Source organism: Xiphophorus couchianus, chromosome 22, assembly GCF_001444195.1.
Source record: "Xiphophorus couchianus chromosome 22, X_couchianus-1.0, whole genome shotgun sequence".
Classification (NCBI taxonomy): domain Eukaryota; kingdom Metazoa; phylum Chordata; class Actinopteri; order Cyprinodontiformes; family Poeciliidae; genus Xiphophorus; species Xiphophorus couchianus.
The window spans coordinates 22936430-22963645 of NC_040249.1; the positions used below are offsets into that span (position 1 = coordinate 22936430).

The 27216-nt window shown below is 37.3% G+C and overlaps 1 protein-coding gene across 1 annotated transcript; it reads left to right on the plus strand.

Moving 5' to 3' along the window:
• Positions 1–1877: 1877 nt before the first annotated feature.
• inpp5f (inositol polyphosphate-5-phosphatase F) lies at positions 1878–25554 on the plus strand. The gene is made up of 20 exons (XM_028007857.1): positions 1878–2318; positions 6448–6528; positions 8236–8372; positions 11575–11700; positions 11779–11964; positions 12873–12929; positions 13029–13227; positions 14534–14713; positions 14812–14879; positions 15506–15630; positions 15720–15797; positions 17156–17276; positions 19188–19316; positions 19505–19622; positions 20573–20765; positions 21699–21770; positions 21850–21923; positions 22103–22231; positions 23027–23114; positions 23936–25554. The coding sequence occupies exons 1-20, from the start codon at positions 2222–2224 to the stop codon at positions 25065–25067; spliced, it is 3390 nt and encodes a 1129-aa protein (XP_027863658.1). The 5' UTR covers positions 1878–2221; the 3' UTR covers positions 25068–25554.
• The last annotated feature ends 1662 nt before the right edge of the window (positions 25555–27216 follow it).

Genomic DNA, 27216 nt, shown 5'->3' on the forward strand with positions numbered 1-27216 from the left:
GTGAGGCATCACAGTCTGACATGCATTCACAAATTATGGTTCTTAGTGCTCATTAGCAGCTGCCTGAATCATTAATTATAGGGAGTCACATTTGTATAATTGAAAATAAAATGTTTTGACTGACATTTCAAGAGTTTTCTGGTTTTCTGTGAGGGATTTTGTTTGATTTTGAGAAGAAAATATATTTATTCCTGCAGAATCTGTGTTTGTTAGCATTTCAATTTGAAAGAACGTTTGGACTGAGCAAATCAATAAAATTTAAAAGTACTTTATTTATCCCAAAGGGAAGTGAAATGGGAGGATCTCCAGTAGCAGTCAGTCTTGCAACAAATCCAAATTTGCCTCTAACTGAAGAATGTTGTTGTGTTATCACAGACTAGTGACTGCCATTATATTCTACAAGCTGAATTTCCAGGTGGCAGAGATGATGGTAACATCTGGGATGACAACACGAGTTGTTTGCAAGCACTGCTAACCCACCTCATTTGCTTTTGCTGCATTTCTTTAAATCTTTGTCAATCAAGTTTATTTGTATAACATATTTCAGCAACAAGGCAGTTCAAAGTGCTTTACATCATAAAAACACAAAAATACAAATTCTTAAAAACAGATTACATGAAACCAGTCACAAACATTAAATCACTTTGTCTAGTGCCATCATCAAAATCAATAATACAAATTAATATTCCAGTTATTATGGGTTGAAAGTTTTCTGTCAGGTCGTATAGCTGAAGAAATGTTGGAGTAGGGGATATCATCCTTAACAAAGGTGTTATTTGAGCTTTAAAGATGCTAGTCAGCTGCTTCCAGCTGTAAAAACAAAATACTTTGTAGCCACAGTTACACATCGTTCCCAACATACATCATTTGATGACCTGAAGTTGAGCATATTCATCACTTGAAGGCTTTTCAAGAGCAAAACTCTTGCCCTGTTTTAGCCTCGATTTAAAGGAACTCAGTTTTTCAGCTATCTGGCAATTTTCCGTAAGGTCGTCTGGCTGGAGAGACGTTGGAGTAGGGGATACCTTCACTGAAAAAATTTATTATTTGAGCTTTTGAGATGCTAATCAGCTGATTTCATTTAAAGGAACCCAGTCTGCCAGCTCTTCTGCAGTTTTTTGTCAGGTCGTACAGAGAGATGTTGGAGTAGGGGATGTCATCCTTAAAAGAGGTGCTACAGAGGTGCAAATCAGCTGTTCCCAACTGTAAAAACAATACCATGTTGCCATGGTTACACATCATAACAACACACGATTGTTTGCCTGAAACAGAGCACATTTATCACATGAAGAACTTTCAAGTGCAAGACTTATGTCTCTATTAGATCAGCTGCTTTTCCCTTAGGAGCGTCGAGTCATGACTGAGAATATTTTCTGACCCTCAGTAACAAAACTATAAATAGAAAAATATCCAACAAGTACGCCTTGTTTGGACGCGATGCAGAGGAAAGCTGGTAATCTTTAAAAAGAAAACGTGAGGGTCAGATAAAATCAGACAGGAAGTTTATTTAGAAAATTTCTGAGAGTGAGCTCAAAATTTCAGATTTGTTCTAGGAAATTTTGACTTTTCAAATTCTGAAATTTCCAACTTTTTTCTAAAGAATTTTTTAAAAATTAATCTCAAAAGTTTTGATTTGTTGTTTTTCAAGCAAATTTTCGACTTCTCAATCTAAGAAATGTTCTTGATTTCTCTGAAAAGTTTAACATTAATCTCAAAATTTATGATTTTGTTTAATGAGCAGAAATTTACTTTTTTCTATCTAAAATTGCACCGGTACATTTGTTCCAGGTCTGAACCATCTGACCATCCATCTGCTTCCTGCTGTACCTGTGCAGCGGTGATGACGTCAGGTCACGTGGTGTTGTTTGGAGCAGGAAACGTCGGTTACGTCCTGAACGGCGACACAGTTTCCCCACTCAGTGATGAGTATCTACCCCTCGGTAAGACTGTGGGAAGGCTGCCTCCTCTCCTCCTGTCCACGGGAACTTTGAGTATCAGCATGTAGAGGCGGAATAACCAAATCCGGGTCGGATACAGCTGCTGTTAGCCGTGGACGCAGCTAGCCACCGTCTCTCGCTGGCGGTGGGGGAATAAAAAGAAACAAAAGCCGAGCTAACGGCGGCTAGGCTAGCTCCGTTGTTAACCTCGGAGCGGAGGAACCGCACCGGGTGGCGGAGACGCGCTTAAAGGCAGCGGGTTTTGTGTGAGAGTGGGGAAGAAAATGGAGCTGTTTCAGGCTAAAGACAATTACATTCTTCAGAGCGGGGACCAGGCGCTGTGGTGCAGCAGGAAGGACGGTAGCATGGCTGTCAGACCTGGTAGGTACCGATGACAGCTGCTGGAAACGGTTTCATTTACATTACTGATGACTTTTTATTCACAATCCGCCCCTCATTCTCTCCTAACTCTGTCATCCGCTCCGAAACCTGATCGTTATCAGTGAATGTGATCAAACCGACTGATGTGGGTCAAATAGGATTAAAAACACGCCGGTTTTATTCTTTTTATTGTCTGCTTTTGGACGCGCTTCTGTTGTAAATCATCGCCTGGCTGTTATTCAGGGAGCGCCAACACCCCAAACTGACTTCAAAGTTGTCAGCCTGCTTCTCAGGTTGCAGACCGAGGCTTGAATTTGACCGCTTAATCTGAACTGAACACCATGCAGGAATGTACAGGAGTAAATAAGAACAACTCGCGTCCACGTAGAGGTGAGCGATATGGACTTTAGTTTTATCGCGATATTCTATGGCTCTATTGTGATAACGATAAAAGTCACGATAAGAGCTATTTATTGCTACTTTTTTGGCTGTGACTGCAGGGCACAGCAATAGGACAGAATTACTGCCCTTGAAAAACGTTCCCATTTGTAACGCACTTCTTCAGGGCAACTGTCACTAACCTACAGTAACTGCAACTAATCATATTTTAAAATTCATTGATTTTCATTCATATTGCCATTGAAAAAAACTGTAGAAAATAGTTTAACAATCCCAACAATACAGACAGGTTTAGTGGGTTTTAAACAGCATTACTTAGTAATTAGCAATAAATCATAATTGTTATTATTATAAGAAATCATTCAAGTATTCTTCAGTACAAGATCTTTTTCTACAGCTGTTTTATTGAACTTACACGTTAAACCAGTTACTTTTTTTTCTCTTTGCTGTCTGAAATTGAGAAATTGATTTTTATTTTAGCAGAGTTAAGATTGCCAAGACTTTTTAAAAGATACTTTCTTTAAATTCAGGAGTTAGACTAAGATTATTGTGCTTTTAAAACAGTTAAGGAAAGCCCAGATAAGCTTGTCCCAATAAGCAATAATCAATTAATCGCATTATAAATTTAAATTAGCTTGATTATTTTATTTCCATTCTGATGATTAATATATAGATATTTTTAGTTTACATAGACTTTATTGTAAATTTTAGTTGTCTTGTTTTATTTTAGATATTTTAAATATCTCCCTGTTCTAGTGTTAAGAGTTCTTTGCTAAATTAAAGTTTAGTTTTGACAGAGTGAAGGTGCATTATTATGCTATAACCAATATATTATGTGAAAATGGTTGTAATACAATAAAGTTATTGTTTATCGCAATAATTTCTGAGACAATTTATCATCCAGTAAAATTAGTTTTCATGACAGGCCTAATCCCAGATGATGATATCATGGATGTATATTAAAATTTCCAACATTTGAGGTGAATGTTTGTACATGTGATGTATTTTAAGGCAACACCTCAAACTCTCTGCTTCCTGGTGCGATATCATCAAAAAATACAAATTAGGTGACAAAGATGAGTGCAAAAGTGGAAACAGTCCTCATCTGTTTCCAGCATAATGGTGTTAATGTGCAAATAATTTGTTGCAAATCATTCTTTAATCAATATAAAATGAAACTAATTGGGAGCTCTTTTGACTACTGTCATTGGTATCTTCTTTGTTGTTTTCTTTTAATGTGATTTTTGTTGTTTTGCTTTATGTTTTCTTAAAATAATATTTAGTTTTTTAAATAATTTTGCTATATTTATCTGCCAGAGTCAGTGGGCGGAGCTACCGCTGTTTCTGTCGATAGGATTGATTAAATGCTTCAGTTTATTCAATAAGCAGGAATGGCAGTGTAATTTTATTCACAGCTTAAATTAATTAAGCACTAAATTTATAATATATAGTTCTTATCATATAATAACTTTTAAATGTAATTTTAAAAAACCTATTGAAGTAATTATTAACATTTTTATATAGTGATATATTTAATTATGTTTGATAGGGCGGGACAATATTGCAATAGATGATCAATATCAATAGATAATACATCTGATAGAAGATTCATTAATCAATATATGAAATATCCACTGAACTCTGACCCAGAACCGCAGAGCATTCTGGGAGTTGTAACCTGTTGAGTAACTGTTACCATTCCTCATAACTGCTTAAAAATAAATTTTAAAAAGTGTAGAGTGAAACCTGGATAAAACTGGGAAGGTAATTTCAAATATTTAAAACAAAAAAACTCATCAATAATTATTAATATAAAATGCTTGTATCGTGATGCGTTTTTCAGACGTTTTGTCCAGCTCTAAATGACATGCATTTATTTATTTCCAATTGTATTTTGAAAGTAAAAAAAATTATTGAGTGATTTATTTATTGTTGACTTTGTGGCTCTTTGTGTTCTAAACTTAAATGATTGAAATCCTTAAATATGAAGATATTTATTCATATTTAGTTTTACCAAATAATACCGTAAAGCTCAAAATACATATACAAATATTTATATATGCCTTTAATTATTCGCAGAATTAAATACTTATGAAAACATTTACCTTTTGTTTAGTAAATATATTTTTTCCAGTTTGATTTCAATGAGAAATCAAGTTGTGACGCTTTTGTTGCTGTGTCTTTATGCGAGTTATAAATTCAGGGCTGCTGAAGCAAAAGAAAATGTTTTCACTGAAGGCCCAGCACATTATCCCGTTGTGTCAGCTGTGCAGTCGGCCTGAACGGGGCTTTGGTTGCACCGCTGTTTCATTATTTAATTGGAAAAAGGGTTTCCACTCCTCGCCGAGTTTCCACTCCGCTTTGCTCTGCACAAACGGAGAAAGGACTTCCATGAAGGTCAGCTTTCCGAGGGGACTTTTTGTATTTTTTTTTCCTTTCTCTTGATCTGCAGTTCTTCCCTCCTCGTCTGGACATTTAGTTGGAACAGGAAGAGTTATTGTCTGAAGCTGATGTTTTCCACCTGTAGCCACACCCTCCATCTTTTGCCAGTTTCCTCGTTCTCTAATCCAGACTCCATTACTAATGTGGAGCATTCCAGTTTGTTTTCTCACTATGAACTGTCTCCACACATAAAAAAAGAAAGACTACGTTATTACAGTAAATTACAGTTTTGCTTTTAGTTTTAAAGCTTGTTTTCCAACATCTTGTGTCAGAACTTGATAGCTTCTGAAATATGTAGACCAACTCTTCCTGTTTCTGTTCATTCCCATCATTTTAAACAAGTCACACAACAGCGACTCATTTAATCCCTTTTCTGTTTAAACAACTCTTCATCTGTTGCTGGAATGACAGGTTCTCACGCTCCCACATCTCCAGAATAGGGCTGAAATGATTAGTCAGATTTATCGTGATTAACCGTAATTAATCGTGATTAACTGTAATTAATCTTGATTAATTAATTATTGAAATAATTGGCAACTAAACTAAGGCCATTTGCTGATTAAAAAATAACATATTCAAAGCAGGAATTAAGCCAAAACTTTACAAAATAAAAATCCCTTCTTAAGAACTCGTGGCATAGGTTTAGCTTTAAAAAAATCTCTTATCAAGCAATTTTTTTTACCAATTATTAATCGATTAATCCCCCAAAATAACCAACCAATCAGCTGTGCACTGTATTGATGTCAAATATAAAAGGCTAGAAATAAATTTTAGCTGCAAATTCTAAGAAAATTGCTACAAATGATCAAACGTTCACTAAAATAATGCTGTTATTGTAATTTAGGCAATAACGTTATTATTTTTCTTGTTTTAAAAGGAATTTATTTGTTTATTTTAATCTTTTAATGTATTTTTAACATTGTAAGATAGGCTCAAATGAAAAATCTGCAGAATGTGCTGGTTTTTAATGCGATTAATCAATTAAATCGTCCGAATATTTGATAAACAATCAAAATAATCAATTAATTTGTCAAAATAACAAATTAAAATAGTCAGAATAATCGAGGAATCATCAGAATAATTGATTATTTTGTCAGAATAATTGATTATTTTGTCAGAATAATTGATTATTTTGTCAAAATAACCGATTAATCATCAGAATAATCACTTAACATTCAGAATAATTGATTACTGGAATAATCGTTAGTCACATTCCTCCTCCAGAAACATCTTTTTGTGTCTCAGTGTTGGGTCATTTGGTAACTGATGTTTTCTTCGGTGATTTCAGCCACAGACCTGCTGCTGGCCTGGAACCCGGTCTGCATGGGCCTGGTGGAGGGAGTCATCGGAAAGATACAGCTGCACACTGGTAGGTGGGGGGATGAAAACCGTTTTGGCTGGTTTTGGTTTGTCACTGGCTCGTCTTTTTCCATGCATGTTCAGGACAGTCGTGTCATCAGTATTTGTCATGTTTGTCATGAGTAGAGGTGTTAAAAAATGTGTTGCTGTGTGAAGATGAGCAATCTGGGCTCAGGTTATGCAGGTCTCAGCATGTTAATCTTATCTTATTGACACCTTTAATAAAGATTTCCAAAAAGCCTTAAACTTAATTAATCTTTTTGGTAATTTTCTAATTGAGCCGTTTTGAACTCTAAAATTACATAAATTCTTGAGAAATGTAGAAAAATCCAACCTTTAATTTTAGTACATTTATTCAGTGTGGGGGGGAAATACCTGTGGCTGAACAGTTATTATTATTATTATTATTTAAAGCCTCTTTTAGGAGCTCTTTTGTTAGTCTCATACAGTCTGTATGTGCCTGTATGGTTAGTCTCATACAGAGAGACTCATCTTTTCTCTTCCAGTGACAAAATATTTTCAGATTTTTTGCAGTCAACCAGAATTGTATTTAAACTTTCTTGGTATTAAAAAAAAGTTTATATTGCCCTCAAAAGTGGTGGGCACATTTCTTCTAATCTGCTAATAGAAAAGCAAATTGTTTAGCTTTGTGCTTTAGCATTTTTGCTAACTTAGAAAACGTTTAGCGAACTTAGCTATTTTTTCAGCTAATTTCTAAAATGCTCATTAACTTTGCTGTTTTGTAAACTTTCAGTTGAATAAAGTTTGACATCTGTGTTAAAGTTTTGGTGACTTTAATTGTTCAGGTAGTTGGATGTTTATATTCATGCTCTTATTTTGAAGTGGGTGAAGACTGTTGGTTCCACTTCCTCTCCTCGCTGTCTTTCTATTTTCTCCCACTAAAAACAAAACAAAGACATATACAGGAACAAAAAAAACACCTTGTTATCTGTTGTTTGTTTTAGTTCCAATTGTTTTATTGGTTTTAATTGTTGCTCTGACTTTCCAATATGAGGAAAAAATGCCACCATGTTGATAAATTTTGCAGAGGCGATATGTAGGGCTGAAACAGTTAATTGTGATTAATCGATTATTGAAATAATCTAGCAGATTAGTCAACAGGTTAGCCCACATGTTGATATTTTAGCTGCAAATGATCAGGCACTCACTAAAGGAAGGCTGTGTTGGTTTATCTTGGGCAATAAAATGTCTATTTTCTTATCAAAAAGTAATTAAATTATTTATTTGTATCTTTTAATGTGTTTCTAAATAAAAAATCAGCAGAATGTGTCAATTTTGTTATCTGATTAATCACCAGAATAATCGATAAATTCTTCATGACTTTTCTCAGAAGCTTGTATCTATTCTAACGACATGTTCGCTTTTCTTTCCCATTTTAATCACCTGCTTTTAAAAGTAAAATAAAGTAAATACAAGCTCCAAAAAATCATTGATCTAAATCGATTTAAATTGGATTATTTTTCTCAGTGTTTAAAGTGAGATTCTGTTTCTGCAGATGAAGATGGTTTTATCTTAAGGTTTTATTCCACATCTTTAATATGTGTTAAAAGTGCTTCATACAGACAAATCAGCGTCATATAAATACATTTTTACCAGATGCGTCTCTGTTAATAGAAGCTGTGGCTTCACACCTTCGCGGTTCTGCACCAGTTGACCCAGTTCCCTCTGTCCTTTTGTTTTTCTCCCCTCTCTGCAGACCTTCCTCTCGGTCTCGTATTAATCCGCCAGAAAGCGCTGGTGGGTCAGTTACCGGGCGACCACAAGGTTTACAAGATCACCAAAATCGCCGTCATCCCCCTTTCTGACGAGGAGCCTCAGGAGCTGGAGCTGGTGGTAAATCACACACTCGTGGAAATTCCAGATTTCTCCTCAGAATACCGAACATGAGTCAGAGCGTGATTCATCCCTGAAGCTGCAAGTGGTGGGAAATTAGCTCTGGGTTGCTAAAAATATAGCTCTACACCTGAAATGACATTCAAAAAATGACAACAAACATGCAGAACAGTGCTAAGATTTCAGTTTTTCAGGGAGGCTTCTTGGATGGTGAGACTGAATATTTTCAAGTGAGTAACAAACGGAGGAGGACGAGTAGAGCAGAAGCTTTTAGAGCTGTAGTTTGCTCCTGCACAGCAGAGTGGAAGTGATGTCTGTCGTCTTTTTCACGTAGAAATCCTGTAGTTCAGGGTGTCAAACTCATTTACATTGATAAAACCCATTAAACTGTCAAAATATTAATGAATAACTGGCTCTTTAAATTGAATAATATTGAACATCTTTTCACACTGATCAGTCCCTCCAATATTTTATGATTGTTTTTGCATTTTTTTGCAATCAAAATCGCAATTTATTGTGCTAATTTAGAAATATTTGCAAGGAATTTTTATTATATTTTTGTGCTAATATATGATGTTAAATGTGACTTTTTGTTGCTCATCGCATCAAGAATTTCACATCAAGTAAGGCTACAAAAAATAAGTTGATTTAAATGAACATAAGTTGGCTTAAATCAACATAAGTTGGTCTGTAACGTTTCCTTCCATTAGTTTTTCATGTAAATATATTTACTGGCTTGTAGAAAACCAATTTGGCAACCAATTGTGTTGTTTTAAACCAACCGTAGTTGGTATAAACAATGCTAAATTAAAATGTTTTGACCATTTTGTAAATGAAAATTTGCAGTAAAATCACAAAAAATGTGGAGATCTGTTGATTTTCTGAAATATTGGAGGGACTTATTGATGTAATTTGGCGTCTAGAGGGCCACATAAAAAGCTATGGCGGGCCAGATTCGGCCCCCGGTCCTCGAGTTTGACACATGTTAAATTGGAACCAGAACAATAGCTTGTAAAATTATTCCTTCCCATTAAACTTTTCACATTTTGTCACGTTATAACCAAAGACTTCAGTGAACTGTATCGTGATTTTTATGAACTCGACCAACACAAGGTGGAGCGCAATCGTGACGTACAACAAAACCGATGCATGATTTTCAAAATAAAGCAGTGGCAGGGAGGCGCAAACACGTAGAAAACCATAAAACGAGCCGCAAACACCAGAATGATTAAAACTCCAAAATCACACAAACACAAAAATATAACTGCAGCAGAAAAGAGCAGCAAACAAAAATGCTGTAATTACAGAAAACAGAAGCTAAATACAGAGCCACCTAGTGGTAGTGGGGGAATTTTTGTTCTTTTTCATAAAAGTATTTAATTCTCTCGCAAAATTATTGCACTCCTACGCAATAGTTTTGATTTCTATCATAGTAATGTACTAGTTGGTTCATGCGGCATCTTGAATCCTGAAAGTCTTTCTGTTATAATATAATGTTTTTGTAGTATTTTTACATATCTTAATATGCCACTACTGACATTTCTGAAGTTTTAAATCTTTTTCTTTAGAATACAAAGGCACCACAAATTTATGTGCAAAATACAAAAGTAAAACAGGTCAATCATTGGCCGTCTCTTTCCATTCCTCCTAAGACATAAATAAAAACTTTATGTAAGAAAGAAAAAATGCATCCCAACTATTTGGAGTATTTTTGAGTTATTCTAACAGGGTAATAAAGTCAGGTTTGATTGTGTCTTTTTCATCTTGGTAGTCTGAATGTTTAATAAAGACCAGTTTTCATGCACAGTCCCATCTCCACCTTTAGCAAACAAGCATGAACAGGCAGTTAATGGATCAATTTTCAACCAGTTTCTGCACCAAAGAGTTAAGACTGTAGATGCACATTTTCACTGAGGCTCTTTAAAAGTTTACATATGTGCAGTTTTAAATTGATATTTATCAACTGCATACAAAATAGAGCATTGTGTAATTTGTGCTAATTTACACAAAAGAAAAAATCTCCTCATATCCTGCAGGAGGCTCTGTTCCAGAAAAAACAAACAAACTTGCAATTGTCAAAAAATGCAAATCAAAAATGCTGCAACCACAGGAAATGGAGCAAAAGAGAAAATTCTGCCAACTGCAACAACAGCAAATATGAAACTCCCTCTACAAAATGGAAGTCCTCCAGGCCACTAGGGGAGTCTGGAGCAGTTAGTATTACCTATGTAAAGATGCTGCTGTTCTACAATATTGTAAAAGACTGAGTGTTTGTAAAAGACATGAAATAAAGTGCATCTTTTCTGCCTCCAACTTTCTTCTGGACTTCCCATAAAATCATGACATCCAGTCTTTACGGGACTCCCTCTAGTGGTTTGGAGGATCTTCATTTTGTTTGGAAGGTTTCATACTTGCTGTTGTTTTTACTGTTTCCCACATTTTTCCATTTTTCCAGACTGCAGCATTTTTTATTTTTAGCATATTTTTTTCTGTTGCATTTGTTTTTTGTGTTTGGGAGAAATTTAAAGCAGATTTAGGTTATAAAACAACATCCCAAGCTTTTAACATCTCACATTGTCTGTTCAATTCATCATCTGAACATGGAAAAAGGATTTGGATTTACAATCCTGTCATTACAAGCCTTTAAACTCAATTTATGAAACCTCAAACCTCAGTACTGTGGTTGGGTTTTTAGCACAGTTGGATGACCTGCAGGACAATAATTAGTTGTTTTGTCTATAAATCTGACCTTTTATGTAGGAGTGTACTGCAATAACACAAAATCTTACCAAGTATTTTTGGTCTAGTTTCCAGTGAAAATAACTTGGTACAGTTGAAAAAAGACAAACTAACTGTTGCTGAAAAGTTACTTATAAGTTATCTTAATTGTACTAAGATATTTTCACTAGAATTTAGACCAAAAATGCTTAAGTTTTGTGTTTTTTCAGAGTGGTAGATTGTTGAGAACGCATCAAAACGTCCTGATTATGTTTTTCCTCGAGTAACATGTAAAAGAAGGTGCTCCAGTTAGATAAAGCTAAAACCTAACATTTACTGAAGTGTGTGGTTTAATGTGACTAAACGAGAAAGACTTCCTACTTTAGTGAGTAATGGCAACTCTTTCCCCTTTAGCTCTTGTTTGCAGAGAGATGCTACCAGATCCCCTGAACTGAAAATAAGTGTTTTAATTAATTTCTCGCAGCTTTGCAAGAAGCATCATTTTGGAATCGACAAAACTGAGAAACCGACCCAGTCTCCAGATGAATCAAAGTTGATGAAAACTCTGAGTCAGATCAAATCCAACGTGTCTGTTCCCATCAAGAAGAAGGTATTTCTGCTCAAACTGACCTTTTACCTTCCTCATGTTCTGACCTTTGAGGCGTCTCATGCTGCTTCCTCTCTCCAGTATTCCCCTGCGTTACAGGTTAAGGAAAACAAAGAGAAGGAGCGCCTGGAGCGGCGGCTGTTAGACGAGCTCTACAAAATATTCATGGACTCAGACTCCTTCTACTACAGCATGACCTACGACCTGACCAACAGCGTGCAGCGGCAGGGAGACTCGGATAAGTCCAACTTGCCTCTGTGGAAACAGGTGGGAGAGAGACCACACTGATTTCTAGTGGTGGGACTCTATAGAAATTTTAGGGCTGAAACGATTAATCGTTGCCTAATTTAGTCATCGATTAATCGTTAACTGGAGAATACAGACTTAATAAAAGCGTATTCAGAGCAGTAATGACCCCAAAACTGTAAAACAATATAAATATTTTACATTTCAGATTAAAAAAAAAAACATTTGTGCTGTAAATATGTTTTAGCCAAAACTTCTCAAGTGGCAGTTTTAGCTTCTGCTGGTTCAGATTTACTGAAGGAATGCTGTTATAGTATTTTAGGCAGTAACATGTTTATCTTATTATTTATTATTGTTTAATGTATTTCTAATTTTGTATAAAAAAATATTTAAGTGGTTAAATAAAAATCTGTAGAATGTGCCATTTTCTAAAATCAGTATAATCGATTACTAAAATAATCGTCAGTTGCAGCAGTAAAAAAATTTAATAGAGGCAATTGCAGAGTCTGTAATTAAATTGCATCTAAATCAAAAACAGTTATTAAAAAATTTGCATCTTGACACCCTTGATAAAGATTTTCAAAAAGTCTTAAACTTAATTAATAATTTTGATTATTGCACAATTGAGCAGTTTTGAACTCTAAAATTACATACATTTTTGAAAAATTTAGAAAAATCCAACCTTTAATTTGAGTACATTTATTCAGTGTGGGGGATGCAGCTTTGTCGTCCATTACTGTTAGCGGATGTTGCTTGTGCGTCAGATTTACGGACCTACCAGAAACACAGCACAAAGGTTCCGGCTTAGGATTTTTGTATGCTTAAAGAAAGAGAGATTAATTACATAGAAATATATGTAATTAAAGACTCTGCCCTATTAATTTGTTTAAATCCGTTTTCACTTTGACTGACTGTCTCTTTTTTTTAAGGTGGACGACCGTTTCTTCTGGAACAAACACATGATCCAGGATCTTATCAATCTTCAGGTAACTAATACTTGAAGATTAAATCATAACCATCTATTATGATTCTGATTCTACTAAATTAATGTTTTTGAGCATTAACCTAAAAAGATTTCTCTCCAGGTCCCAGAGGTTGACTTGTGGGTTATTCCGATCATCCAAGGCTTTGTCCAGGTGGAGGAGCTGGTGGTGAACTACAACGAGACGTCAGACGAGGAGCGCAGCAGCCCAGAGACTCCACCCAAGGAGATTATCTGCGTCGATGACATTCACCCTCGCTTCACCGTGGCGCTGATCTCCAGACGAAGTCGCCACCGCGCAGGTAGGCGTTCACACCAAGTCCTACCTGGACTCAGGAGAGCGTTGAGTTAACGCACTCTGTCGGCTGACTCTTTTTGTTGCAGCAGTTTAAGTTCATATATAAATAAAAAAAATTAAAAACCCAACCTTTCTTCTGATTACATTCATTCAGTGTGAGGTAATAATCCTGCAATAAGAAAAAAACTAAACTAAATCATTTGTGCCACATTTATTGAGATAATAATTCTTAGAAAACAGATGTAACTGAAGCAGACTTTTAAAATATTGGATCAAAGTGTTTGATTAAAAATCTGTAAAATCTGTTAATTTTCTTTTTTAAAGAGTCATTATTCAAAATGGGAATGAAAGAAAACATATCGTCCCATTGCTAAGGTTGGTAAAGGATCAGTGATGCTGTGGGCTGACCTCTCTTTCTCTCTGGATCTCAAACATTTTAAATATAAAGAAAACTGAAAGGTTGGTCTTACAACCAGACAATGGTCAAAACATATTTCCAAATCAGCACAGAAAGGGTTTATTAGACACAAAATCAGGATTAATCCACGCCCAACTCAGTCCATAGATCTAAGTTTTGTTGTAAACCTCTTGAGCTGAAGATAAGAGGTCATGAATCCGACCTGGCGAGATTGTGCAAAGAGGAACGGTCAAAGATCTCTATCTTTTTTGTGATGTGCTGCAGCAGAAAACTAAACTTTTAGTTAAAATGTCGCTTGTCAACATTGTTGGAGTACTCTTGCAGAATGCAAGATAAATTAATTTTAAAGTGATAAATTCATATTTTGCAATTTTTTTTGTACTTTCATTTTCGAGTGTTCTAAAAACACACCCATCTGATTTTTGACAATAAGTTTGTTTTTTTGGTAAAAACCTTCTGAATGTAATGTCACAAATCAGTGAAGCCCAGCCTGTTGCCTGGCAACCCCAACAGAGTTCCGCCCGTTACCTAGCAACCCCAGCAGAGTTCTGGCACATTTGTTCAACTAGTTTTACAGCTGTATGGGCTGTACAATGGCTGCGGGAAAAGACAAGAGTTTTGTTGTTGCCTTGCCATCCAGAAACTTATAAGAGGCTCTAAAACAGCTCATTCTGAAAGTGAGCAGGCTAAAATTTGATTATCTAAGGATGATTTTGTACAAAAAAAGTAAAGAACATGTTTTGTGTAGCCCATAGAGCTATCCTAACCTGCTCAAGGAAACATATTTAACAGTTTTAGACATTTCTACCAGGTGTGAAAGTGATTCTAGAGGGTGCTGTTCCTGAACTGTGATGAATGTGTGATGAAGATGAGAACTGGTCTTCTTTTAAAGGGATGCGGTACAAGCGCAGAGGTGTGGACACGGACGGCCATGTGGCGAACTACGTGGAGACGGAGCAGCTGATCCACGTCCACAGCCACACGCTGTCCTTCGTCCAGACCCGGGGGTCGGTACCCGTCTTCTGGAGCCAGGCTGGGTATCGCTACAACCCCCGGCCACGCATCGAGAAAGGTCAGAGGAGCTGGGTTATCTGAGCCAGGGAGACGTTCACATTTAGGGGTTACGAACATGTGTTCAGAAAATGTGACCTGCTCCTCTTTGTGTTTCAGGGGAGAATGAGACGATGCCTTACTTTGCTGCTCACTTTGAGAAGCAGCTTGAGCTTTACACAAAGCAGGTCAGTTTGACTCACAACAACCCAGAGATGTTTGGTTACTAATGTGAACTTAACTCTGTTGTCTCTATTTGTGGTTTTAAATTTTGAACCCCTTTCCAGAAAATTAATTTTATTGCTTCCAATCTTGAATTTCTTGATATGTGGCATATTGAGATCATTTTGAGACCTACTTCATGTAGCCAAACTGGTTCTATTTAAGTGTTTTCTAGTTTCTTACTGAAGGATGTTTAATATATTGGCATCTATGTCGATGTTTGTCTTTTTTTAATATATTGATACCACTCCTAAAAGTAAAACTGAAGTGACAAAAAGTGTACGGAGATATAATGCAAAAATAAAATATTCAATATTAATACTGTCTTGGGTTTTTCTGGAGAAATTGAACTCTACTTTTTTACTGGTTTAGATGGTGTTTTCTCCCTTAATAAATGAAACCACAATTTTACTGCTTTTTGTATTTTTTTAGGTAATGTTATGTTTTTTTTTTACATTTACCATTATCAGAAACTTGACTAAAGAGTGGAAAAAAAAGTGAAAAAGAGAAGAAATCCCTATGGGAGCAAACACAGTCACAGCCCTGCAGTTGTTTTCTTTAAATCACATGTTGCTTCGTTAATTTATTGCAGGTGATAATTAACTTGGTGGATCAGAATGGGCGGGAGAAGATAATCGGGGATGCGTATCTGAAGCAGGTCCTGCTGTACAACAACCCAAACCTCACTTACGTTTCCTTTGACTTCCACGAGCACTGGTAGGAAAAAACGCTGCGCCATGGCTTTGTACATTTTACACTACATTGGCTTCACTTCCTCTTTGTGCTTCTTACTTCCTGTTTCTCAGTCGTGGAATGAAGTTCGAAAACGTGCAGATACTGACAGATGCCATTTCTGACATCATCACTGACATGAAGTGGGCATGGTAAGTAGTGCCTCTGTCCAAAACAAATGCTGTTAACATGAACACTAAGGCATAGATGGTTTATTCATATTAACTATTTTAATGTTTGGTTCATCTCCATTTGAATTAATAGAGAACAATTCAATGCATTGCTTTTTACTGTTTGCAGAGTAGACAGAAACTACTGATTTGACCTAAAATAACAAAAAAATTGTTTAACTCACCATCACAACCACATATTTAAACTAAAATAGTAAATTTTTGGTAGTTTTGTGGTAAAATTTGTCTACTTTCAGATGATGTGTGTGTTATTGTTGTAGAAATGACCATTTTCTGTTAAATCCCTCCAAATGGTTGCGAGGAAACATAGTTCTGCTCATAGACTTTAATGTTATTTGACTTTGAATCTCCTCATAAAGTCTGGATGTAAAAAGCAACTTTACATTGTCGTGTTAAACGCAAAAATTAATGTAAGAAGTTGAAAATTTCTTCAAACGGGCAGCAGACTTTGCTCACACTCTTGGTTGAAAAGGTTTTCCAAAACCTTGTTCTGTTCTTGAACCACAGCCGTATTTTCAGCCCCTATTACTGTAAAGTCTTGGCCTCTTGCACCTGCTGCATGGCATCGCCATGGCAACGAGAAAATGTTGCATTACAGACTTTTCTCTGTAAAGTTTACAAATATCCTTCAAAATAAGACTCTTTAACTTTCAAAGGCAGATGTAATAAAGGGAGGATTCAAATTCCTAATGGTTTATAACAGGGATGAAAGATTGATTTATTTGTTATTTTTAAATTAAAGTTAATAGAAAATCCTCCAATTAAGAGATACAGTCTTGTATATGAGATTACTGCTATGGGCGTACATTGGCAATAAACTGTGTCTTTCAAAATAAAATCTTCAGTGTTTCAAAGTTATCTTATTGAAAAAGTATGTTCCAAAAGAATAATGGAAGTAAAAGCAGTGAAGGAAAAAGGGATGATGATCGCTTTTCAAAATACAGCTGGAGGACCAGAAAATAAAAGTTCAGATTTTAATTAGGGAAACTGGATAATTCCTGAAAAATAGATGTTAATTGGCCTTCCAGATGATTTAAAAAATAAAAGTCTTTTAATGGGTTAGATTTTTAGGAAAGTTGTACAGTAATTCTTTGGGGCTCAAATGAACAACATTAATCTTAATTTGTTCTTGCCTTGTCCACGTTATTATATATTTTTTTCTTTTTTGACACGACTAAACAAGTAAAGTTTATTTATGTTGGACCTTCAATTGGCACCATCAGTATTTCTTGATACATTTTTTCTAATTTTCATTAATATCAGATAGAATTTGTGTTTCTATGAATGCGATTAATTTCTAATGACTCTCCATCTGTCAGGGTGGACCAAGCTGGCGTCATCTGCAAGCAGGACGGGATCTTCCGGGTCAACTGTATGGACTGTCTCGACCGGACCAACGTGGTTCAAGCTGCCATTGCTCGAGTTGTGATGGAGCACCAGGTACGAGTTTATTACATATTTCATCCTTTTCTAGTGCCAAAACACCTACTGAGTTTTTAGCTGCATATAAACATTTCCATTATACCACTAATTTGAACTAAAGCTATTTTAGTAGCAGAGGAAGTGAGTTGAGTTTTTTTCAAGTTGTATGGTTTATAACATACCACAAATATCACCTGAAACTGTTCAGTATCAGTCAGCTGGCTGAAAATAGGCTGAATATATTTCCCTTGTTTAGACGAACAACATTTTTCTGAAATATGAATTATGTTCTGTTGGAAAAACAAAAATATGGAGTGAAAATTAAGCAAACGTATTACAAAATTCCTTGCAAATGTTTCTAAAGAGCACCACAAAATCATTGATTTTGACTGCAAAAAAAGACAAAACCTTGGGTTGACCAACTAACCTGGGGGAAGGGAAGAGAGAAACTATTGGGCTGTGGTTTGAAGCCGATGAGAAGAGTTTCTGTTCTGTTGCTGTTACATTTTAAGAAATGAGGTGAAGCACTCTCTTCATTGAGTTGCAATGAATGGAAGAGAAGTTTGGTCTAAATATACAGCTGGGTGTCATCTGCATAGCACTGAGCGCAACACTGTATATGCAGAAAATGAGAGCAAGGAGACGGATGTGGGTTAGATAAAAAATAGACCCGAGGACAGAGCCCTGTGGTACACCTGGCGTGGCTAGAAAGATTTCAGTCAAGATTTTAGTCAAGTAGTAGCAGAGAATCCAAATTATATTCTGCTTAACAACAACATAAGAACTGCCATAAAAGTTAGTAAATCTGCGTTTGTTTTATATTTGTGCGTGCCGTTGTAGGAAAATAGTTATAAATTACCTAAGTGTAATTGTGCTCATATATTTGTTCTTACAACAGTAGCAATCATTGTTTCTTTTCTCTGTCAAATAAAAGCAATAAAATCAAGTTATATTGTTGTTTTAAACTTATTTTCTTCAAATACTGTGAATCTGTGGTATTTTTTTAAAAATATCTGAGAGTTTTAACAAATATATAAAGAATATTTTTCACAAATGTTACACACTGCAGCTCTAAACATTATTTCATTAAATAAATTTGATATTTTAAATAATTTGTTGGAAAACAAAGAGACAAATTAAGAGTTTCGTTCATAAATAAAACAAAATCAATCTTCCTCCATTACCACTACGAAGTATGATAACTATACTGAAACTTTTTTTAGTTAAAAAAGGGCAAAGCAACAAGCTTCTTGTTCTGATTAGCTACAGTGACAAGATGTTTACTACATTACATCACTGGTTCCCGTCGCCTAGCAACCAAATTCTAGTTCCACTGACAGATTATTTTACTTTTTCCCCAGTGGAACCAGTACTTTCTAATTTATATAGAGGAATTACTTACTTAGAAGTTGCTATATCTTGCTGATAAATTACTTGTAAGTTAGTTTTATCTTATTTCAAATGAACAAAGATATTTGCACTAGAAACTAAACCAAAAATACTTGATAAAAGTTTTTGTTTTTCCAGTGCAGCATGTCATGACAGTTTGCTATTAACAGATAACCTGTAAAAAGATTGATCTGCTATTGGTGTCTGGCTGTTTTTGGTGCATTTCTTCATTCAGAGGCGGAAGGCGGGGCTTAACGCTGTCAATCAACCTTGTGCACCCGTTTTAAGATGTTTTAATGGTGAAGAAACAACTCACTATTACTGAAAAACTATATCATCGTCATCGGTAGCCTTACTAACGAGCTAAACTCAGGAAGAAAATGTTAGCACTGGGAAAAGGCAGAGGAACTTGATTTTCTTTTTTCACAGTTTGTCTCATAAAAACAGTTTCAACAAATATGTAAAAAAAAAAATTAAAATTTTCATAAAGTTGTATTCTGCAGCTTTAAAGTTGGTTTCCACGTGTTTTCCTCCGTGCAGCTGAAGAAGCTGGGTGTGATGCCTCCGGAGCAGCCGCTGCCTCTGAAATGCTACCGGATTTATCAGGTCATGTGGGCCAACAACGGCGACACCATCAGCAAGCAGTATGCAGGAACAGCCGCCCTCAAGGTAGCACCGCTTCCACCTTAGCTAGCTTTGTTTAGCATCCAGTTCTGTTTTCACACCAGCGACTCTGGAGCTTTTGACACGGCTGAGAAAAGGTTATGTCACTGTTGTTGTCACAGGCTGCGCTGTCCTAAGAGTGCAAATGAAGTGCGATTGAAGCTTTAATTAACACCCTGTTTGTTCTGCTTTAGGGAGACTTCACGAGGACGGGGGAGAGGAAGCTGGCCGGCGTGATGAAGGACGGCGTGAACTCTGCCAACCGCTACTATCTCAACCGCTTCAGAGACGCTTACAGACAAGCAGTCATCGGTACGGGAGCTCTCAGAATGTTTTATGTGTTTGACCAGTATTTTTTTAATTTGACAGAAAAATCTGAAACCTGTCCGTCAGTTTGACAGATTACATGGTGCAGACAGCAATTTTCACTTTATGCACAGAGTAGATCGCGGCAGTAACTAAGTTACCTCCGATATCGACAGCGCAATCTAAACTTTGGCTGAAGTTTAACAATCCCACAGTTCATCCAGAACAGAGAAAACCAAAGAAAACGCTTTGTTGTGTTTATTTATTGTTGAAATGAAGGAGTCGACATTCTACCTTGTTAAAAATAGAAAGTAATGACTTAATTAGACTGTAAGAAGCGGCTCCGCCTTGTGCTGCTGGAGCTGCAGAGATTCAAGCCTTTCAATCAATCATCCCAGAACATCTGCACTTGACTCATCCTGCGTTACAACAAGTGACAAAACGGAGCTGGAAGATGTCAAAGGAAGCTGGGAGAAGTTACGCTGCTTATTCAAACGGTTCTCTAAAAACAAAGCAGTAAAATCTTCAGTAAAATACGTCATTTAAGGCTCGAGCCTCTAATTAAAGTTAATCAGTCGGGTTGGATCGGACTCAGACTTAATGGACTCGGTCTGAATCGGGAACAAGTTTTTTAGGCCCGATCTAAACTTTAGTGCAGATTTCTTGTCTAGATGTGAACCAGGAAGAAGTTGTGAGGCCGATTAATTTCATTGTTCTGTCTGTGGTTTTTGTCATTGCGGAGAAAAAGTTTGATAAATTCATCTGCTTCATTAATCTGTGATGAAATTGTGTGTTGAACTTGATGAATATAAATTAAACCGCATAAAAATTAAATCCAACAGAAAAGCCCATGTCAATATTGTTCAAAGATTTGCAGATACAAGAATATTTTTGACGCCTCCTCTGATCGGATGTAATGGAAACCGTCTTTTTGGTGAATCTGCGGCTCCTTGCAGATCTGATGATGGGTTTGCCCGTGACGGAGGACCTTTACTCCATCTTCAGTAAGGAGAAGGAGCACGAGGAGAAGGAGAGCCAAAGAGGAGCGCAGGAGCAGGTGGGCCTGCTGCTGCAGACCTACATGCAGCTGCTGCTGCCGGACGACGAGACGTTTCACGGAGGCTGGGCGCTCATGAACTGCGACATGAGGTGAGGAATCTGTTCTCCTGCAGAACTGCAGGAAACCAGATTTATCCGTTCATAAACAAAACAGCAAGAAGCTAATTTACATTATTATTAATACATCAATAATCAGTCAAAATCTATCAAAGTTGCAACTGAAGGAGGAAATTTCTTCTTATCAGGGAGTTTTGTATCAGATTTGTGTCATAGAGTAAGAAAATAAATATTAAGAGAATAAAGTTGAAATATTTAGAGGGTAAAATCATAATATTGCAAGAAAAAAGTTGCATGGAATAAAGTCGTAATAATATGAGAATAAACTTTTAATAATACAAAAACAAAGTTGCAAAAATACGAGAATAAAGATGTAATAATAACATGAGGATAAAGTCGTAACAAAAATCCCAAACTAAAGTTGTAGTAATATCACAATAACGTTACTATAAGAAAATAAAGTGGTGATAATAATACGAGTCTAAATTCTTAATAAAACAAGAATAAAGTCAGATACTACGGGAATAAAGTCATAAAAATACGAAAACCAAGCTACAATAAATACAGGAAAGTCATAAAAATATGAGAATAAAGTTGCATTATTGCAAAAACAAAGTTGTAATGATACACAAATAAAGTCGTAATAACAATACAAGAATAAATTCTTAATTAAAATAGTATGACTGGTACATAATACATAAAAATAGTATGAAAACAAAGTTTTCATAAACTTTTATTATGTGAGCAGCTTAATAAGCTGAATCTGGTGAAAAGCATCTTTTATTAATGTTGTTTACCTTTTTTTTAAAATAAACTAAACTAATGTTACCAGAATAAAGTCGTAATAACAAGAATAAAATGGTACAATAAAACTCACTCATATTAACAGAACCAGGTATAAAGATGCAGATCTGATATGTTCACAAGAACTCAGTCAGTGTTTTTATTTTTATTTTTTTCCTGCAGCCTCATTGATGCAACCAACAAAGACGTGGACGTTCTGCTGCTCCTGTCAGATAAAGCCTACTACATCGCTTAGTGAGTCGGATCCTAACCTCACCTTCCGCTGTGTGCGCTGCGTCGGCTGACTAACACTTCCCTTTATTTTCTGTTTCAGCTACGACGACGAGGCGGATAAAGTCAACCAGTACCAGCGTCTCGACTTGGAGGGTTTGGAAAAAATTGAAATCGGTGAGGAGTTAAACTCAAAGGAGAAGTCCGTTCGCATTCACTGAGTCACCCAACACTTCCTGAAAGTGTTCTCAGTAACCTTTTAGCAACATCCTCACTGAATATGATTCATGCAGTGACAGCAGATTATTAAAAAAAATAAAAAACAGAAAAAAATGGATGTGATTGGGTTTGTGCAGGTCCGGAGCCCACTCTGTTCGGGAAGCCGAAGTTCTGCTGCATGCGTTTGCACTATAGGAGTCAGGAAACCAGTGGCTACTTCCACACTCTGAGGGCGGCGACGCGCAATCCGGAGGACGACGGGAAAGGTAAGGAAGCAGAGGAGAAGAAAAATGATCTTCTTTGGTTTCATTTTGGACTGTTTCAAGATCATAAATGTCCTCAAAAGGCCGGTGGTGGAAGGATGTAATGATAAAACTCATTGAAGAAACGGCTAAATGTATGAATAAATAGCTGTTTTTACATTTGGTGATTAGGCCTGTCACAATAATCAATAAATCAATTAATCACATGATAAAACAAACTCACTACTGGCATAATTTATTGTTTTTCTCTTTCTACCAAAAATTGGATGATAAAAGTTCTCAGTTTGGTGTTTTGGTTTCAACCTGCCATTTTTAAGGATATTTCTGTTTGAGAGATTTCATAATTTATCTTATTTGTTGCCTTATATATTTATTTATTTTATTTTGGATTTTTTAAAATGTCTTCCAGTTCCAGTGTTAAATATTCATCAAACCTTAAAGTTTACTGATTTTTGAGAATGTGTTCTTGCATTATTATCATAATATTACTTAAAAATGGTCTCAAATCAACAATATTATCGTTTATCGCAATAACTTCTGGAACAATTTATTGTCCAGCATAATTGTCATGACGGACCTGTTGGTGATCACTACTTAACTTTAAATGAAATTGAACGTATTTTCAAATTGTTTTAATTTGGCAAAAAGTGATTTGATTTGATTAGTAATATAATGTCATGTTAGAGGGCCACAGAAGAAGTTATGGCGGGCCAGATTTGGCCCCCGGACCCTGACTTTGACACCTATGTTCTGAGGTGTCAAACATGAAGTGACGACTTGCACTGCAACATTTTTCAGATACGCTGCAGTGCATCGCTGAGATGCTCCGCATAACGAAGCAGGCGTCCGGGCTGGACCTGCTCGTCGTCGAGAAGAAGCTGGAGAGGCGAGTATGAAGCAGTGCTAAAGTATTCATACCAGTTCTGTTGCATGTTGTTATTTACAAACACAAACTTCACTATATTCTCCCACCTGATAATCAAATAGATTCAGTTCTATTAAGGGCCAAAGTTGCAACATTTGTTGCATTGGTAAATGACTCAGTGCTTTCTCACTGCACTGAGTCAAATGAACCAAACTAATTGAAAAACCTGTTCCCCTCCTCGCCTGTGGGGGCGCTGCACCAAGAACCACTGAAGCAAATGACAAAAAACCTCTGAAGACACTGAGCACAACTTCCTTCTTCACAAATGTAAACAAAAATAGAGTAGCGTCAGATTTTAGTGGTGGTAGGGTTTTTCTTTTGTTGAGCCATTTCTCCTGCTACTGCTGAACTAGTGTGTTTGTTTTAGTAGTTTTTACCCAGAATGCCCTGTGCTGTAATCCACGTCCTGGTATAGACTCAGTTAGATTGGGGACAAAAATTGGAACAAGCGTTAAATTTTCAGCTGCCGTGGTTCGCGTTCACGTTGCTTTGTGTCAATGCAAACTAATAAAAAACCTGTTCCCCTCCTCGCCTGTGGGGGCGCTGCACCAAGAACAACTGAAGGAAACGATACAAAAGCCTCAGAAGAAGACAATGAACACTACTTCCTTCTTGAAATGTAAACAAAACTGGAGTAGCATGTACAGCCTTTGTTTATTTACTGCTGTGAATAAGTTTTCTTCTAAGCAAGTTGTGGTTTTTAGAGTCTGTGCACTTCAGTTATCAATAATCACAATGAATCATTTCAGTCCAGTAATTTTGGCGTTTCGTCCGTGTTGCAGGCGCCAGAGTAAACCTCATGAGGACAACATGGGGATCCAGAACAAGCCTGCAGGTCAGGCAGCGGGCAGCTCTGGACTCGCTCAGGGGAAAAGCTTCCTCCTCAACAAGTTCTCCTCCCTCAACCAGAAGGTGAAGCAGACCAAGACCAACGTCAACATCGGCCCCTTCAAGCCGCTCGGCAAGCTGGGGAACTTCTCCAAACCCGACGTGATGGTTAATTTCCTCAAGCCCACCATGCACGTCAACCTGTGGAAGTCGGACAGCAGCCTGGAGACGTCGAACGGAAACCCCGGCGCCGCCACTCTCGGCGTCCGGGGCGACGAGCGCTACGAAAACGACTCGGACTCCGACTCGTACAACTCCGAACCCGAGCACCCATGCTCCGGCTCCTTCGACAAGGTAGACTACGTCCTGCCTAGCTGCGGCATCGTGGCGTCGAACCCGCGACTGGGCAGCTGCTCGCAGTCCATCGGCAGCGGCGAACTCAACATTCCGTCTGTGATCCACGTCACCGGCTGCCAAGATGACGTCTCTGACATCAACGACAAGTCGCCCGGCGCCGCGTCGCTGGCGGAAGAAGCGCTGCTGATCGACTTCGGGACGCCCATCGACGCCTACTGCCAGCAGTTCGTTCAGGACGCCCAGACCATACCAGTGGAGGTGTTTGGTGAGCTGCCGGCGTCCAGGGTCGCGCCGCTGCCGCAGAAGAAGAAAACCCCCGCAGACTCTGAGCAATCCAACCTGCAGACCCAGAACCAGGACGCCCAGCTGCCCCGACCGTCCCAGCTGGACGTCCAGACCTCTACCTCCGGTTCCAACCTGCTGTCCGTCCAGCGGCCCAGCTCGGCGGCGTCTGGCGGCTCCCAGAAGAGCCTCGGCTCCTTGATGGAGGGCAGCCTCGGACCGTCGCCCGCCGACAGCAACGGCAGCCGCGTCGTGTCGCCGTTCGCCAAGATCCGCAGCTCCATGGTGCAGGTGGCCAGCCTGACGCAGGCGGGGCTCACGCAGGGCCTCAACTACGCCGTGGCGAAGGTCCAGAAAAGCCCCGACCCGGACGCTGTGAGCGACGCTCAGGAGAGCGATCTGAAGGCAATGTTCACACAGTGCCAGACGAGGATCATCCAGATCTAAAGCGCCGTTTCTCTCCTTCCTGTAGCAGGATTTTCTGGTCACCTTGGAACCTCCAGTGTGGTAGCATCAGCAGAAGCTTGCACACAGTCATTATTAGGCCAATAAATGTGCTCTTAGATTCGCTCATAAAGCTACAGTATGCAACTTTTACAAAAATATTTTTTCAAAACAAAATCTTGCCCAGTATTTTGGTCTAGTTTCTAGTACAAGTATCTTAGTACACTAGAAATAAGAAAACTAACTTACAAGTAACTTTTCAACAAGAAATATGAGCTTGATCCTTTATATTGATGAAAGTTTTAGTTCCACTGGCAGATTATTTCACAATCGTTTCCTAGCAACGCCTGCCAATCACTGAGCCGTCGCCTGGCAACCGAGTTCTAGTTCCACATAACAAGACATTTTTTCGATGCTAAAACTGAAATAATTTGCTGGAGGAGCTGGTACCTTTTCATCAATATTAAGGAATTATTGTCTTAAAACAAGTTCTTATATCTTGCTGAAAAGTTACTTGTAAGTTAGTTTTGTTTAATTTCAAGTGAACTTTGATATTTACATTAGAAACTAGACCAAAAACATTTTATAAAAAACATGTTGTGACAGATAATCTGTGAAAACATTGATTTCCTCCACCTCCTCCCTGAGCTAGTCCTGCTGTCTGAAGAAATTCACCGCTCCAGACCAAAAACAACCAATCAGAGCCAGGAGGAGGGGCTTAGCGCTGTCACTCAAGCTTGTGAGCCCATTGCTAAATGTGCTAATGTTGAAGGAACAACTTACCGCTACAGGAAAACCGTCTGCCCACCATCATCGGTGGCCATGCTAACTAGCTTTAGCATCCATGGCAGGCTATGTTGTGGTGAACTACCTGTGGAGTAATTAACAGCGCTAAGACCCGCCTCCTGGCTGTGATTGGTTGTTTCTAGTTAGCATTGGGAGAAGGCAGAGGAGCTTGATTTTTTTATTCACAGATTATCTGTCTCATAGTGTCACAACATGGTGACAATTTACATTAAAAAGTTGTTGTTTTTTTTATGAAAGTTTCAAACTGCAGCTTTAAATGAGCCTTACCACTCCCTCCCATCATGACAGCGACCATGTTTACATGCACACAAGTACGGATTTCCTACTTTCTGTTGTTGTTTGAGCACTGATTTTGTTTTTCCATGCCACCTTGCACACTGAAAAATATTAATATATGTCGTCCTGTATGGCTTATTGGTGCCTCACAGTGGAGATTGCTATGTTGTTAGCGTACCAGCTGGATTTAGAAATAGAATAATTACAAGGTTACGTTTTTTTTTTTGTATGTTTGGAAATGAGCAGAAACTGGGATTAGCAAACATTCCATCCAAATCCTTAAACATCCCATAATAGGCATGGGTCTGTATGAGGTGTGATAACCTTAAAGGAAAAAAAACAACAAATATTCAAAATGGATTTCAAACAAAATCAGTTATTTACAGAAAATTAGCGTCATAGAAAAAAATTTAAATTCTGACTGTAATCTTAGAAAATTAAAGTCAAAATTCTGAGAAAAAATATCTGAATTCTGAGGTTCAGAGTTTTAAAGCAACTTAAATTTGTTAGCGTTTTGGTTTAAGGATAGCTTAAAGCTAATTACATCCCTGCTGTCCCTGTTAATGTTAGCTGGTTAGCATTAGCATTACCTTATGTTCTGTACTTCATCTGCTTCCTGTTAGTAAACCTCAGACTGTTTTCAAAAATTGAGTTAACACTTTCAGAGAAAAAAGCTGGGGCCTGAAAATATTTTTTTAAATGTTTGCAGACAAAGATGTCCGTCAGTGTGCACCTGACTTTAAACTGTAATAGGAAGAAATTTTACCGTTTTGTAAACTTAAACCTTTTTAAACCTCCATACACTACGACGGAGTGTTATGGCCAGACTCGGAGAATTATTTCTTTATTACTAAAATGAAATCATAAATTATGAGAATAAAGTCACATTATTTACTAAATAAAAATGTTAAATTATCCAAAAAAGTGAACATTCATCTTTTTAATGCATTATTATTGCTAATATTGCCACTTTATTCAAATATTACAACTGTATTCTCGTAATATTATGACTTCCTCTAATATTATGACTTTTTCTTGTGTGATTGTTACTTTGTCCTTGTATTATTTC

Excerpts from the sequence above, each read along its gene's own strand:
- inpp5f (XM_028007857.1), top strand. The coding sequence starts at position 2,222 with ATGGAGCTGTTTCAGGCTAAAGACAATTACATTCTTCAGAGCGGGGAC. Across the intron at positions 11,701-11,778 it reads CTGTTCCCATCAAGAAGAAG|TATTCCCCTGCGTTACAGGT; the intron begins GTATTTCTGCTC and ends TCCTCTCTCCAG. Across the intron at positions 23,115-23,935 it reads GTCGAGAAGAAGCTGGAGAG|GCGCCAGAGTAAACCTCATG; the intron begins GCGAGTATGAAG and ends TCCGTGTTGCAG.